Here is a 12,930-nt window from a genome sequence, read left to right as displayed (position 1 = left end):
CTATAGGATCTACAGCTTTGGTTGGAGGAGTAGCCCGAGAAGGTTCCCCAATACCAGCGGCATTCTCTGCTCGCACACGGAATTGGTACTCTTTTCCTTCTTCAAGTCCTTTTGCTGTGTAGGTCAGTACAGGTACCAGGTGTTCATTGCATCTCTTCCATCTTTCTTCACCCTTAGCAATCTTCTCTATGATATAACCCATTATTTTGCTCCCTCCATCATACAAAGGTGGTTTCCACGTAATAGTCATTGCCTTAGCTGTAGGATTATGAACCTCAACATCTACAGGTGGATCAGGGGGCTCTGAAGAAGAACAAGAAAACTCTTCCTTAATATAGGGAAATTGACATTAAAAAATGCTTTTTAATTCTTAGCCGAATTCATTCATGACAAAACTTACGCTTTGGATCTTGAGCAATGACTGGATTTTTCAATTCAATATATTCGCCTCCACCAATCTTGTTGACTGCTTTAACTCTGAAGAAGTATTCACCATTTGGTATGAGATCCTTTACAGTCCAGGACAGTTTGTTTTCCCCAGACATGACTGGTATATATGTTCTCCTTCCAGCTTCTCTGCGTTCCAGGACATAGTGAAGAACTGGGCTCCCACCATCATATTCTGGAGGTTCCCAGGTTAGTTTACAAGAACTCTTCGTTACTTCACTTGCTTTAATATCTTTGCATGGACCAGGAAGGCCTATTGAAAATGAAGTTGATAATTATTACTCTCACTCAATGTGGGTTTATTTGCATTTGAATGGGGTAACTTTCTGTGTGCTGACATGTCTTTCTCATTGAGGACCTTTAGCATTGTTGGTCTACAGCTACTGGATTTAGGTAGTAATTTCATTCACCCTAAGTCTTTGTACCAAGAAGAGAAGCCCCTACAAATTTGCAGACATCTCTGAGGGGTGTTGTTGTTAGATACTGTCAGGTCGAGTATGACTCGGCAATCCTACAAACAACTGATCTGAACCCTGTCCTAGCCTGGGCCATTGAGAGCACTATGAGAAAAATGTGAATTTATTCAGCTGAGAATAGGAACCTGGCCATTTAAACATTCTTCAGGTATTTTTTTATCTTTAAATGAGTGCTTTCTGTGTCAGTAATTATAACTAGAGTGAATTAATTAGCAAAGAATGATTTAATCTTTTTAGAACTGCTTTAATCATCATATGGAAAGAAATAATCTGAAAGGATGTTTGGATTTCATTGACTAACTTATAAAGCTATTTACATGAACACTGCAATGGTAAGCAGTTTTCTCAGTAATGACAAATATTTGATGTTCCGCCCATGAATGATTACCTATGACTTTGACATTGATTGAAGCTGTTGCTGAGCCAAGTTTATTCTCCAGTGTAATGGTGTAAACGCCAGCGTCTGCATGGACACTCTTGGGAACTTCAAGGAGTGCAGAGATGTGATCACTCTTCATCGTTAATCTATCACTTGCTTTAACTTCTTTGCCGTCTTTATGCCAACTAACAGTTGGGATGGGGACAGCTCTGAAGGGAACAGGAATGTTTAACTTTTCACCTTCAATAACAACAATGTCATGAGTCTCCAGGTCAATTGTTGGCTTGCCTGTAAGACAGATTCCAAAAGAAGGGTGGAGGTAAGTGTCAAGATGCACTGCAAGAAGAAAGCAAGCCCATTTCTGTTAACTCTAAAAGAAAGTGTTTTCTTACAGTCTGGGTCTTTGGCAACCACATTTTCGGAGATTTCTGATGGCTCACTAACACCAACAGCGTTGACAGCTCTCACTCTGAGAACATACTCCTTGTCAGGAACAACACCTTCCTCAACTTTGAATTTCAGGTCTTTAATTGGGCGGGAATTGACTCGCATCCATTTCTCGGTGCCTACTGGACACATTTCAACATGGTATCCTATGATAGGACTGCCACCATTTTTTTCTGGTGGTTTCCAGGCAATAGCAATATGCTTTCTCCCAGCATCCGTCACATGTAAATCAAGGGGAGGCGAAGGAGGACCTGAGGAAAGAATGAAACATTAACACCCGTGGCTTCCTCAGCAAGCTCTAACCTTTATCCTTTGTCGACTTAGAAAGGCTTACTTGTGGGGTCTTCAATTGATAGGATTTCTGTGGGCTCACTTGGGTGACCCACTCCAGCTTCATTTTCTGCCCGAACCTGAAACTGGACCTCTGTGCCTTCAATGACATCCGTCACCCTGAAGTTGCAGTCAGGCCCTGAGGTCTTTCCAGCCTTCACCCATCGAGTTCCTAGCTTTTCTTTCTTCTCAATAATGTATCTGTCGGAATAAAGCATTTCATTAGCACTAGTGAAGTAAAGCTTTGAATTTACAGCCTCACAGAGTCTTTATAAATATCTAAATTCTACCTTTGAATTGGTCTTCCGCCATCATTTTTAGGTGGTTCCCATTTCAGGTCAACGTGCCGTTTAGTCACATCAACCACTGTTAAGGCGTACGGTGGTCCAGGGGTGGCTGAAAGCAAATAGGCAATGATTAGGAAAACCAGAGGTAAGTGATAATCTACTACAAAAGAAGTCACAGAGAACAAGTTAGAGAACATACTAAAGGTGTCTTTGGCCAGGACAGAGTCCTCAATTTCACAGTAGTCACTTTGTCCTATGGCATTTTCTGCAGCCACTCGGAATACATATAGAGAGCCTTCTGTCAACGGGGTGACCGTGCACTTGGTGTCCTTGACGGTAGTGTCCACTGTTTGCCAGCCTTTACGCCTCACATCTCTCTTTTCCACTATGTAGTTAGTGATGGGGGAACCCCCATCCTTCTCAGGAACTGTCCATTTTAGGTCTGCTGTATTTTTTGTAATGTTAATAACTTCAAGCCAGCGAGGGGGTGATGGAGGATCTGAAACAGAAAAGGAAAAAAAAAAAAGGAAATTCAATTCTTTATTGTCCAGCAGTTGATCTGTGGTGGTAACTAGAAGAAAGATAGTAAAGAGGAAACAGAATAGTAATAAGGTTCTCACATTTCCCCAAAACTGTAATCCTCAGATACACTTTAGAATAGCTTATATATTCAAAACATCAGGACTGACTTACATAGCTTCTCCCGGCAAAGCACAGGGTCACTGGGCTCACTTGGGTCACTTTCCCCAGCCTTGTTCACAGCTCTGACTCGGAATGAGTATTCCTGCCCCTCCATGAGTCCTGGGAGCACATGCTGAGTGGTGGGAACTCCTTCAGCCACTCTGACCCATTCATCTGTTCCAGTCTTTAGCATTTCAATGACGTAAGAGTCAATCTTTGCCCCTCCATCGTGTTCTGGCTTTGTCCAACTCAATGTTAGTGACGTTTTGCCTATATCTTTCACGACTGGTTTCCCAGGGGGCCATGGAGGGTCTGCAAGCAAACAAAATCATTACTTAAGTTTGAGAAAGAAGAGTTAAAGTATATAATTAAAATAATCATTGAAAATTACATCAATAATACCTATGGGATCCTTTATTAAGATTGGCTCGGTTGATCTGCTTGGTTTTCCAGGGCCAGCAAGGTTTTCAGCCAACACACGGAATCTGTATTTCTTCTTATTGGTAAGACCTTTCACTCTAAATTAGTAATAATAAATGCAAGTTTAGTACTCTCCTAAGAAGTAGAATTTTTAAATTCAATAGGTTACCTTGTTTGAATTATGAAAAATCTATTTTTCAATTTAATGGAAAATATTTCAATATAAATTTAATATTGCCTTTTAATAGTCATATACCTCAGATTTGGCCAAATGTACAAGTCTAATAATAGCAACTATACTAAGGATAATTTTAAAAATAAACTGGAAAGTCAAATACATTCAAATACCCAGGAAGTTAATATTTTATAATAAATTAAAAACTTTGTCCTTCAATGGAATTTATGTCACTTTGGAAATTACACAGTACTTAAAATATTGTTGTTGTTGCTGTTACGTGCTGTCGAGTCAAGTACAACTAATACTGACCCTATGAACAAAAGATCTGAACACTGTTCTATCATGTGCTATCTACACAATTCCTGACACTGAAATATTAGTAAAAATAATTTCAAAATGTTATCATAATATATGTAACCAAATAGAATGAGAAAGAATGGAAATGTGAATTCCTCTATTGTAACATTTTGGTGGAGATTCTGGGCATACCTGAATGTTGTGTCTTTTATTGGCATCTTATTACACTTAACCCATTTGTCAGTATCAGGGTCTAATCTTTCAACCCAGTATCCAGTGATTGGGCTGCCACCATCATCATCTGGCTCACACCATGTGAGAGTCACAGCGTCTTTAGTTATATCAGAGGGCTCAAGGCGTGTTGGAGGTCCAGGTGGGTCTGTAGATAGAATAATGGTAAGTATCCTGTCATATCTATCTGTCTATTGATCCATCTATATCCAAGTTTGATACAGTAATTAAATCCCCCCCCAAAAAGAATTATGAGAAACTTACCAAATTGAAATTTGGCTGTTATTGGAGTAGCCTGGACTGGTTCACCAACACCATACATGTTTTCTGCAGCAACCCTGAAGATGTATTCTTTATTGGGTGTTAATTTGGTCGCCTTGAAATTTGTGTCCTTGACAGTTGATGAGAGTTTGTGCCACACTTCACTGTCAGTTGCCCTTCTCTCCACAACATAGTTTGTGACTTTAGATCCACCGTCATCTCGTGGTGGGTTCCATGTCAGAAAACATGACTCATTTGTTACATCTGTGATGTCAAAAGCAGCTGGTGGCCCGGGTTTATCTGTGGATGGCATACCATTTTTTTTAAAAAAACAGGCCTTTAATAAAAATGTAACTGAAAGGAGTCTGTTCTGTTTTAAAATGCAAGCTTCCCTTACCTAAAACGTTGACTTCCACAACAGCTGTAGCTCGGCCACACACATTGACAGCCTCAATGATGTATGTGCCAGTGTCACTTCTCTTACTATCTACAATAGTCACCGTGGACTTCTTAGGAACATTTTCAATGGTGATTCTTTTGTCTTGTTTCAGAAGCATATCAGCCTTTGTCCAAGTTATCGTAGGTTCAGGCTTTCCAGTTACAGTGGCAGGAAGTTCAATTTTAGTTCCGGCTTTTACAGTGAGTCCAGCGAGGAGTTTCACATCCAGGAAAATCTCTGGAGCCTCTGAATTGGAAAAGATTATTTAAGAGGTTAGCAATTATAAACAATCAAAACCAGAGGTCTGAGAAAACAAACATTTCGTGTGTGTGTGTGTGTGTGTGTGTGTGTGCGCGCGCGCGCGCGCACACACAGACATATATCACAGACATATACCTTGTGTATCCACTGCCTGGATTTCATCAGTGGGTTTGCTTGGTTTGCTGGCACCTTGCCTGTTCAAAGCCTTTACCCGGTAGGCATACCATTTGCCTTCCTCAAGACCTGTTACCTCCATTCTGTGACAAAACAAAATAAGATATTTTACTCCCATGCATATAATCTGTTCCACTGGGTAAAATTCAGTCTTTGTCTTTCTCAAGATGATACCTGGGGTATTAAATTTCTTCAGATAAATTCTATATATCATCAATAATTCTAGATTGTCTTAACCCTGAAGAAGGGTGAGTATGTCAGTACTTATTAAAATCAGACAGGCACTACAAAAGATTCCCAATAAAACCCCCATTTAAAATTTAGAAAATAAAGCCCATTTTAGAGTGTAGGAGTTATCCTCATGCAGTATGATTTTAAAAAAAACATACTTTGTTTCTGCAACTGGTTCTCCACAGGCGACCCATTTATCAGAACCACGCGGGCATTTTTCAACTATGTATCCTTTGATGCGTGAACCACCGTCATATTTCGGGGGATCCCATGTTAGGAAGATGCTCTTGGCAGTTCGATCTCTCCACTTAACATTTTCTGGTGGATCAGGTACCGCTATAATATTTCAAAGAGAGTCCACCTTAGATTGGCCATCTATGAACTCCCTTCACTGTTACAACCTCACAATTTCTCCTACCATTTCAACTCCAGATTTAAAAGCAAAGATAGCAACCATGAGGCTAGGTAAGATGATCATGAATGGACTCACTTGCAGGAGCTGACATATTGATAGGCTCATCAACATATGCTGGTTCTCCAGGGCCACACTTGTTACGAGCACAGACCTTAAATAAATATTCTTTTCCTTGAACAAGATCAGGAACTGTGAATTCAAGGTCAGTCACAAAGTCCATAACCTAAGAGAGAGAAATAGAGCGAATCAGTTATTTCTTCCCCTACACAAGCAGCCCAAATAAAAATAACAGGCCATGAGCAGGGATACAAATGGAAATTATTTCTGACAGAAAGGATTATTATTTATATTATTTTTACATTGGAGAAAAATTGCAAAGTAAGACATGTAATAATGTTTGGACTTCAATAAATTGTGAACATGTTCCATACTTTGTACATCCATTTAAAAGATGATAAATAAGAGGGTCTTTTATTCCTACATGCTTGGTTCCTTGAAATTAGGGTTAAGAATAGTAAGTAGTATAAACTGAGAAGAGAAAAATGTCAGATTAGGCCAAATAATGTAACCGAGTGGAGTGAAGAACTATGATTTCCAGGAAAGTAGGTATTTCCTTAGTATGGATTACAACGTGATAGATTCTTGGGTGGTGGTGTTGTCTGTTGCGCCTCTAGTGGTTTGAATTCACCAGTGACTTCGAGGAAGGAAGATGGATATTTTCCCTCCATTGATATCTACAGCCTTGGACAGCCAATGGAAGGTCACTTTGGGCTGAAACTGACTCAACTTCATTAAACCTGAATTTCTGATGCACCTGCTGCAGAGGGTCAAGGACTGCAGCCTACAATATGGATTGAGGCTCAATGTCAAGAAGACAAAGATTCTCACCACTGGACCAATTGGCAGCATCAGGATGGATGGTGAAGAGATTGAGATTGTACACAGCTTTAGTTTGCTTGGCTCCACAGTCAACAGGCTTGGCACCAGCAGCCAGAAAATGAAAAGGCGCATTTCCATGGGAAAGTCTGCTGTTAGGGACCTCTCCAAAGTACTGAAGAGCAATGGTGTCTCTCTGGAGACTAAGGTGCGTCTGATACAGGCCATAGTCTTTGCAATCACTTGTTATGCATCAGCGAGTTGGACAATGACCAAAGAGGATAGAAGGAGAATTGATGCCTTTGAGCTGTGGTGCTGGAGAAGAGTATTGAGAATACCATGGACTGCTAGGAAAACAAACAGATTTGTCCTGGAAAGGGTTAAACCAGGTGGCTCCTTGGAGGCAAGGATTCTGAGGCTCCGTCTAACATAATTTGGACATGTTGTGAGGAGAGACCGGTCCTTGGAGAAGGACATCATGCTTGGGAGGGTGGAGGGACAGCGCAGGAGAGGAAGGCCCTCTATGAGGTGGATTAATTCAGTGACTGGGATAATTGGGATGGGAGTGTCAGAGACAGTGTGATTGGCACAGGACAGAGCAGAGTTTAGGGCTGTTGTACATAGGGTCGCTATGAGTCGCAAGAGACTCGACGGCACATAACAACAACAACAAAAACATCAGGGAAGACCTGTTAGCACAGTAGTTCAGTGCTCAGTGGCTTATGTCAGCAATTCAAACTCATCTGCTCTTCTGCAGGAAAATGACCTATAATGATTACAGTCTTGGAAACCTTTTGAGGCAGATCCTTTTAGGGTCACTGTGAATGGGAATTGAATTCAATGGCGATACGTTTTAAGTGGGACCAGGTACCAGTAAGTAGGAAAGTTGTGTTTTTAATAAGCCTCACTCAAAATTTGGTCAGGCTCACAAAATGACACAATTACACCAAATCTTGGTTGAAATGTCTCAAGAAGCTTTAGCATACGTGCATTTTTAAAGTCATTAGTATTTTTTAAGTAAAGTGAAAGCAAACAGTGTGAGACCTATAAACTTTGCATAGCTTCCCAGCATAATGGGATTTTCTGTACTGTTTGTGGTATTGGTGCAATTGCTGTTTGAAACTCACTTTGGTCCATGTTTTCCGACTAACTTCTCTCTTTTCAATCAGGTAGCCAGTTAGTGGGCTTCCTCCATCATCATCTGGTGGTTCCCATGTTAGATGGACGGTGTCCTTGGTTATCTCACCATATTTCAGTTCTTTGGGTGCACTTGGACGAGCTGGGAAAATGCGTTTCAAAGTCAGGTTATGAATAGTTTGCACCATTTATTATAGTATATTATAATAGTATTTATTAATATTGCCAAATGTCTTAGATAACAAAATTTAATTACTTACCGATTACATTGACGTCAATTTCACCAGAAATCGCTGTCACGGGATTTTCTAGTTTCAGTGTGTAAATGCCTTTGTCTGGTCGTTCACTTGGAGAAATGACAAGTTCGGCATAGGCAGTTAAGGTCTTCATTTTCACACGATCCCCTGCTTCCAGCACCTTATCTCCCAAAGACCATGTGGCAGTTGGCCTTGGATAGCCTGTACTTGGAACCAGGATCTTGATAGGATTCGGGACAATAACTTCCAGACCATCTTTAAATGCACTTAAGTCCATAGTTGGTTCAACTACCAAGAAGAGAAATGAATGAGTTTACAGCAGTGTATATAATCCCCTCACACTCTAGGGTAACTATGTGCTGTCCACAAATATATAAAGAAAATGTCCATTTACCAAATGCATCATCAGCTGTTAGAGGCCCAAGAATTTCAGATGGATCTGAAACACCAGCTTCATTTTCTGCAGATACTCTGTATAAATATTTATTTCCTTTTTGCAATCCAGTAACCTAAAATTAGGAATTAAAATTTGTAAAGAGCATAAGCTTAAGGTTTATGATCAAATACTGAATTTTATTTTTTTTTTAAGATCCAAACACACTACCTTGTAAGTTAGTTCAGGGACAAGTTTCATATTGCAGCGAATCCAAGTATCTTTTCCTTCTTCACACCGTTCAATTATATAGCCCAGTACTGGGCTTCCTCCATCCTTCAGAGGAGGCTCCCAGGTGAGCTGGACTGAGGACTGAGTTTGCTCTGAAGCATTAAGGTTGACAGGAGGGCTTGGTCTCTCTGAAATTACAGGAAGAGATGAAGGATATCATTTACTTTCAAAACAGTTGACCAAATCAATGCTGTTACCACTTGTAGGCTCAATTTCATGAATAAAAGTAGGCAGTTGGAGTGTCTACAATTCTGTTCAAAATTTTTCTGATAGTCTATTTTTTAATTTTTTATTAAATTTGATGTCTTTGCACTGCTGAGTCCAATTAATGGATTTCATGTGCTAATTAGCTATTTTGTTTTGGACAGGCTTACCAATGGGATCAGCAACCTTAATGAAGGGTGTAGCTGCACTTGGCTTTCCAACTCCGATTCGATTTTGGGCTCTGACACGGAAGCTATATTCTTGTCCTTCCACCACATCAGTGACTGTTGCAGACAGGTCTTCAGCTCTTACTGTCATTGCAGTTTCCCACCTGATAGAAGTCTTGTCGCGTAATTCAATGACATAGTTAGTGATCTCTGCACCTCCATCATACTCGGGTGGTTCCCACGTCAGTGAAACACCAAATCTGTTCACGTCAGTGATGGCTACATTCAAAGGAGGGCCAGGAACATCTACGTTTCACCACACAGGAAGAAAACATGGCCTTTGAGTTACAGCGAAGAGAAGAAAAACAACACTACACTTATTTGCAATTTATTTCAGAAGTTCTTACCATATTTACTCCTTGCTTCTACAGGATTGTCAGTTTCCACTGGTTCGCCGGTGCCAACTCTGTTTCTTGCACTTACACGGAATAGGTATTCCACTCCTCCTTTTTGTAGTCCAGTGACAGTAAACTCACAACTGTCTGCGCGGTCAGTGGCCAGAACCCAAGTCTTTCTTCTGATGTCACGCCTTTCAACAACGTAACCTATGATTTTGCTTCCGCCATCAGTTAATGGCTCTTCCCAAGCTAGGCTCACCTCACCATCAAATGTTTCTGTCACTTCTAAGTTACGTACTGGACCAGGAACATCTGCAAGTCACATATAAAGGAGTTTTTAGTGTGCTGTCTCACCTTTAGTTGTGCTTTGCCTATCAAGTCTTGGGAAGTCTGGGGGGGCTTACCAATAACTTGTAAGTTGATGAATGCTTCTGCTTTTCCATGTTTGTTCTGAAGCACAATTTTATATCTCCCTTTGTCTCCTTTCTTAGCTTCTGAAATTCTGAAAGACGTTTGTTCAGCTGTGGTATCGACAGTTTTTGAAGACAAAGGCTCATTTTCTCTAAACCATTCAGCTTCCGCTTTGGGGTAGGCATCATACGGCACCACCATTGTTAGAGGCTGGCCAGCATCAACCACAAGGTCTTGATCAGCAGTCTTGATTTTAGGTGCAGCTGGTGAGAAAAGTACACTTTTGAGTTATTTGTTGTAAGCAAATTACATCATAGCTCATTTACTCTGCATTTGTTTGGTAAATAAACTGCTTAAATAAACTTAGAAGTAGGTATTGTATACAAAATAAGTAAACTTGGATGTAAATAGAGTAAATGTACAGCACAGATCACTAAGAGAGTTCTCATATGTTATTTTGTAAATGATCAGACTCAGAACTGAGAATTGAGGTTGTTATAAATGCATATAACCTTTACTCTTGATAAAAAACAAGAGAGAACTCAATTCTTTTGGACATAATTGGCACTATATACTTCAAAAGGAAGCTCTGGTAGCCTTTCGGTAACAGGCTGTTCTGTCAGCCCAAAGGCATGTGGCTCTAAATCACTAGCTGCTCTGTGGGAGAAAGATGGGCAAGCTCTTCCCATGCAGTTCACAGCCTCTGAAAATGCACTGGAGACTCAGCGATGAGTTGGTGCTGCTTCAATGGTATATAACAACAATGTAAAATTCAGAACAAACTTTTCTTATGAGTAATTAGTACATTAATGGTTTTCTTATGACAACTCATAAGGATGACTTAACATCTTCTGGTCAGGACCAGGCGGGTTCAAGAGGTCTCAAGGGTATTGAAAGATGGAGGAAAATGGTAATCTTTGTATTTACTGAGCAGACTCACAGAGCAACAGTGTAATCAATCAGTAGAGCTTTGAGAAGGCAAATTCTAGAGAGAGATGAATGAACAGCCACACATGCGAGGAATTGTTCCAGGTTCTGTCATACAATGATGAATTGTTTTAAGTCTCCTCTTACTTTAAGACAATCACTTTGTTGTTGTTGTTATGTGCCATCTAGTCGTTTGCGACTCATAGCGACCCCATGTACAACAGCCCTAAACCGTGCTCTATCCTGTGCCAATCTCATTGCCTCTGACAAACCCATCCCGAGTACCCCAGTCACTGAATCAATCCACCTCATAGAGGGTCTTCCCTTCCTGCGCTGTCCCTCCACTCTCCCCAGCATGATGTCCCTCTCTAAAGACCTGTCTCTCCTTACAACATGTCCAAAGTATGTCAGACGAAGCCCCAGAATCCTTGCCTCCAAGGAGCAGTCTGGTTTAATTCTCTCTAGGATGAATCTGTTTGTTTTCTTGGCAGTCCATGGTACATTCAATACTCCTCTCCAGCACCACAGCTCAAAGGCGTCAATTCTCCTTCTATCCTCCCTAGTCATTGTCCAACTCTCTGATGCATAACAAGTGATTGCAAAAACCATGGCCTGTATTAGGTGGACCTTAGTCTCCAGAGAGACACTGTTGCTCTTGAGTATTTTGGAGAGGTCCCTAACCACAGACTTTCTCATCACAATACGTTTTTTGATTTCCTGGCTACTGGTGCCAAGAGTGTTGACCGTGGAGCCGAGCAAACTGAAGCTGTGAACAATCTCAATCTCTTTGCCATCCATCCTGATGCTACCGATTGGTCCAGTGGTGTGAATTTTTGTCTTCTTGACATTGATCCTCAGTCCATATTGAAGGCTGCAGTCCTTGACCCTCTGCAGTAAGTGCATGAGGTCCTCCTCAGTTTCAGTGATCAAGGTTGTGTCATCTGCATAACGCAGATTGTTGATAGATCGTCCACCAATCCTGACGCCACGCCTCTCCTCATAGAGCCCCACCTCTCAGATAATCTGCTCTGCATACAGGTTGAAAAGGTATGGAGACAGGACACATCCCTGATGTACACCCTTCCCAATTTTGAACCATGCAGTCTTGCCCTGTTCTGTTCTGACGACTGCCTCTTGGTCCAAGTATAGGTTTCGCATTAGCACGATTAAATGTTCTGGGATTCCCATTCTTCTCAGAGTCAGCCACAGTTTGTTATGATCCACGAGATATTAAAATAGTTGACATGTATAGAAGGCTTAACAGTAATAACTTTCATGGACCATCTTATGAACTGTGTTATCTGAAATATGCATACTGTCTGTGATGAGGGTAACAAAATAAGAGAGGGGTTACTTACCTGCAAGCTCAAGCTTAGCTCTGGCTTCTTTGTCTTTGGCAATAAATCTGTATTCACCCTGGTCGCGGGGCTTAATGTCACAAATCTGCAGTCTGTGTATCTTCCCTTCACTCATCATCTGGTGCTTGTCACCCTGGACAACAATCATGTTATTTCTCAGCCATTGGACTTCCACTTTATCTTTGTTGAGCTCAGCGAAAAAGACTACATCAGCACCGGGGGCTTCGAGAATATCTTGAGGAGGCCTGATAATCTCAACAGGGATTTCTAAAAGAAAATGTGAAATGGTTACAAATATGCTTGTATTCTGATTTATTTCATTGGTAGCCAATAATAAAACTGTCCTTTCACTTAATACAGACCTTCCACAAAAAGTCTAGCTCGAGACTTCCTGTCTTCTACGCCACAAGCATATTCACACTCATCATCCAGCCTGCAATCTTTTATAATAAGTCGGTGTATACTTCCATCTTTTTCAAATTTGTATCTAAAAGAAGAAATTGAATTATTCACTAGCTTGTGTTTTGATCACAAAATTGTAAGCATATCTAGGCAGTTACAGAAATTGAGAATCAGA

General features: G+C 40.8%; 1 protein-coding gene across 1 annotated transcript in view; it reads right to left on the bottom strand.

The window, feature by feature from the left end:
- LOC102853765 (titin-like) overlaps nucleotides 1-12,930 on the bottom strand; it is a 294,430-nt gene that overhangs the window by 87,708 nt on the left and 193,792 nt on the right. Inside the window, exons 233-256 of the mRNA XM_006878955.1 lie at nucleotides 12,716-12,840; nucleotides 12,354-12,620; nucleotides 10,062-10,331; nucleotides 9,667-9,969; nucleotides 9,263-9,565; nucleotides 8,829-9,016; nucleotides 8,619-8,733; nucleotides 8,228-8,512; nucleotides 7,958-8,109; nucleotides 6,030-6,177; nucleotides 5,698-5,875; nucleotides 5,270-5,391; nucleotides 4,832-5,119; nucleotides 4,438-4,734; nucleotides 4,135-4,321; nucleotides 3,450-3,565; nucleotides 3,060-3,359; nucleotides 2,566-2,865; nucleotides 2,370-2,475; nucleotides 2,084-2,280; nucleotides 1,695-2,000; nucleotides 1,312-1,590; nucleotides 401-700; nucleotides 1-303 (exon numbers count right to left, since the gene is read on the bottom strand). Of these exons, the coding sequence (XP_006879017.1) occupies nucleotides 1-303; nucleotides 401-700; nucleotides 1,312-1,590; nucleotides 1,695-2,000; nucleotides 2,084-2,280; nucleotides 2,370-2,475; nucleotides 2,566-2,865; nucleotides 3,060-3,359; nucleotides 3,450-3,565; nucleotides 4,135-4,321; nucleotides 4,438-4,734; nucleotides 4,832-5,119; nucleotides 5,270-5,391; nucleotides 5,698-5,875; nucleotides 6,030-6,177; nucleotides 7,958-8,109; nucleotides 8,228-8,512; nucleotides 8,619-8,733; nucleotides 8,829-9,016; nucleotides 9,263-9,565; nucleotides 9,667-9,969; nucleotides 10,062-10,331; nucleotides 12,354-12,620; nucleotides 12,716-12,840 (5,435 nt within the window). The remainder of the gene's footprint in view (nucleotides 304-400; nucleotides 701-1,311; nucleotides 1,591-1,694; nucleotides 2,001-2,083; nucleotides 2,281-2,369; nucleotides 2,476-2,565; nucleotides 2,866-3,059; nucleotides 3,360-3,449; nucleotides 3,566-4,134; nucleotides 4,322-4,437; nucleotides 4,735-4,831; nucleotides 5,120-5,269; nucleotides 5,392-5,697; nucleotides 5,876-6,029; nucleotides 6,178-7,957; nucleotides 8,110-8,227; nucleotides 8,513-8,618; nucleotides 8,734-8,828; nucleotides 9,017-9,262; nucleotides 9,566-9,666; nucleotides 9,970-10,061; nucleotides 10,332-12,353; nucleotides 12,621-12,715; nucleotides 12,841-12,930) is intronic.

This window comes from Elephantulus edwardii, unplaced genomic scaffold (assembly GCF_000299155.1).
Source record: "Elephantulus edwardii isolate Elephantulus edwardi_28Jun2011 unplaced genomic scaffold, EleEdw1.0 scaffold00001, whole genome shotgun sequence".
Taxonomy (NCBI): Eukaryota; Metazoa; Chordata; class Mammalia; order Macroscelidea; family Macroscelididae; genus Elephantulus; species Elephantulus edwardii.
The sequence above is the reverse complement of the archived record's forward strand: the minus strand, read 5'-3'. Positions and strand labels throughout refer to the sequence as shown.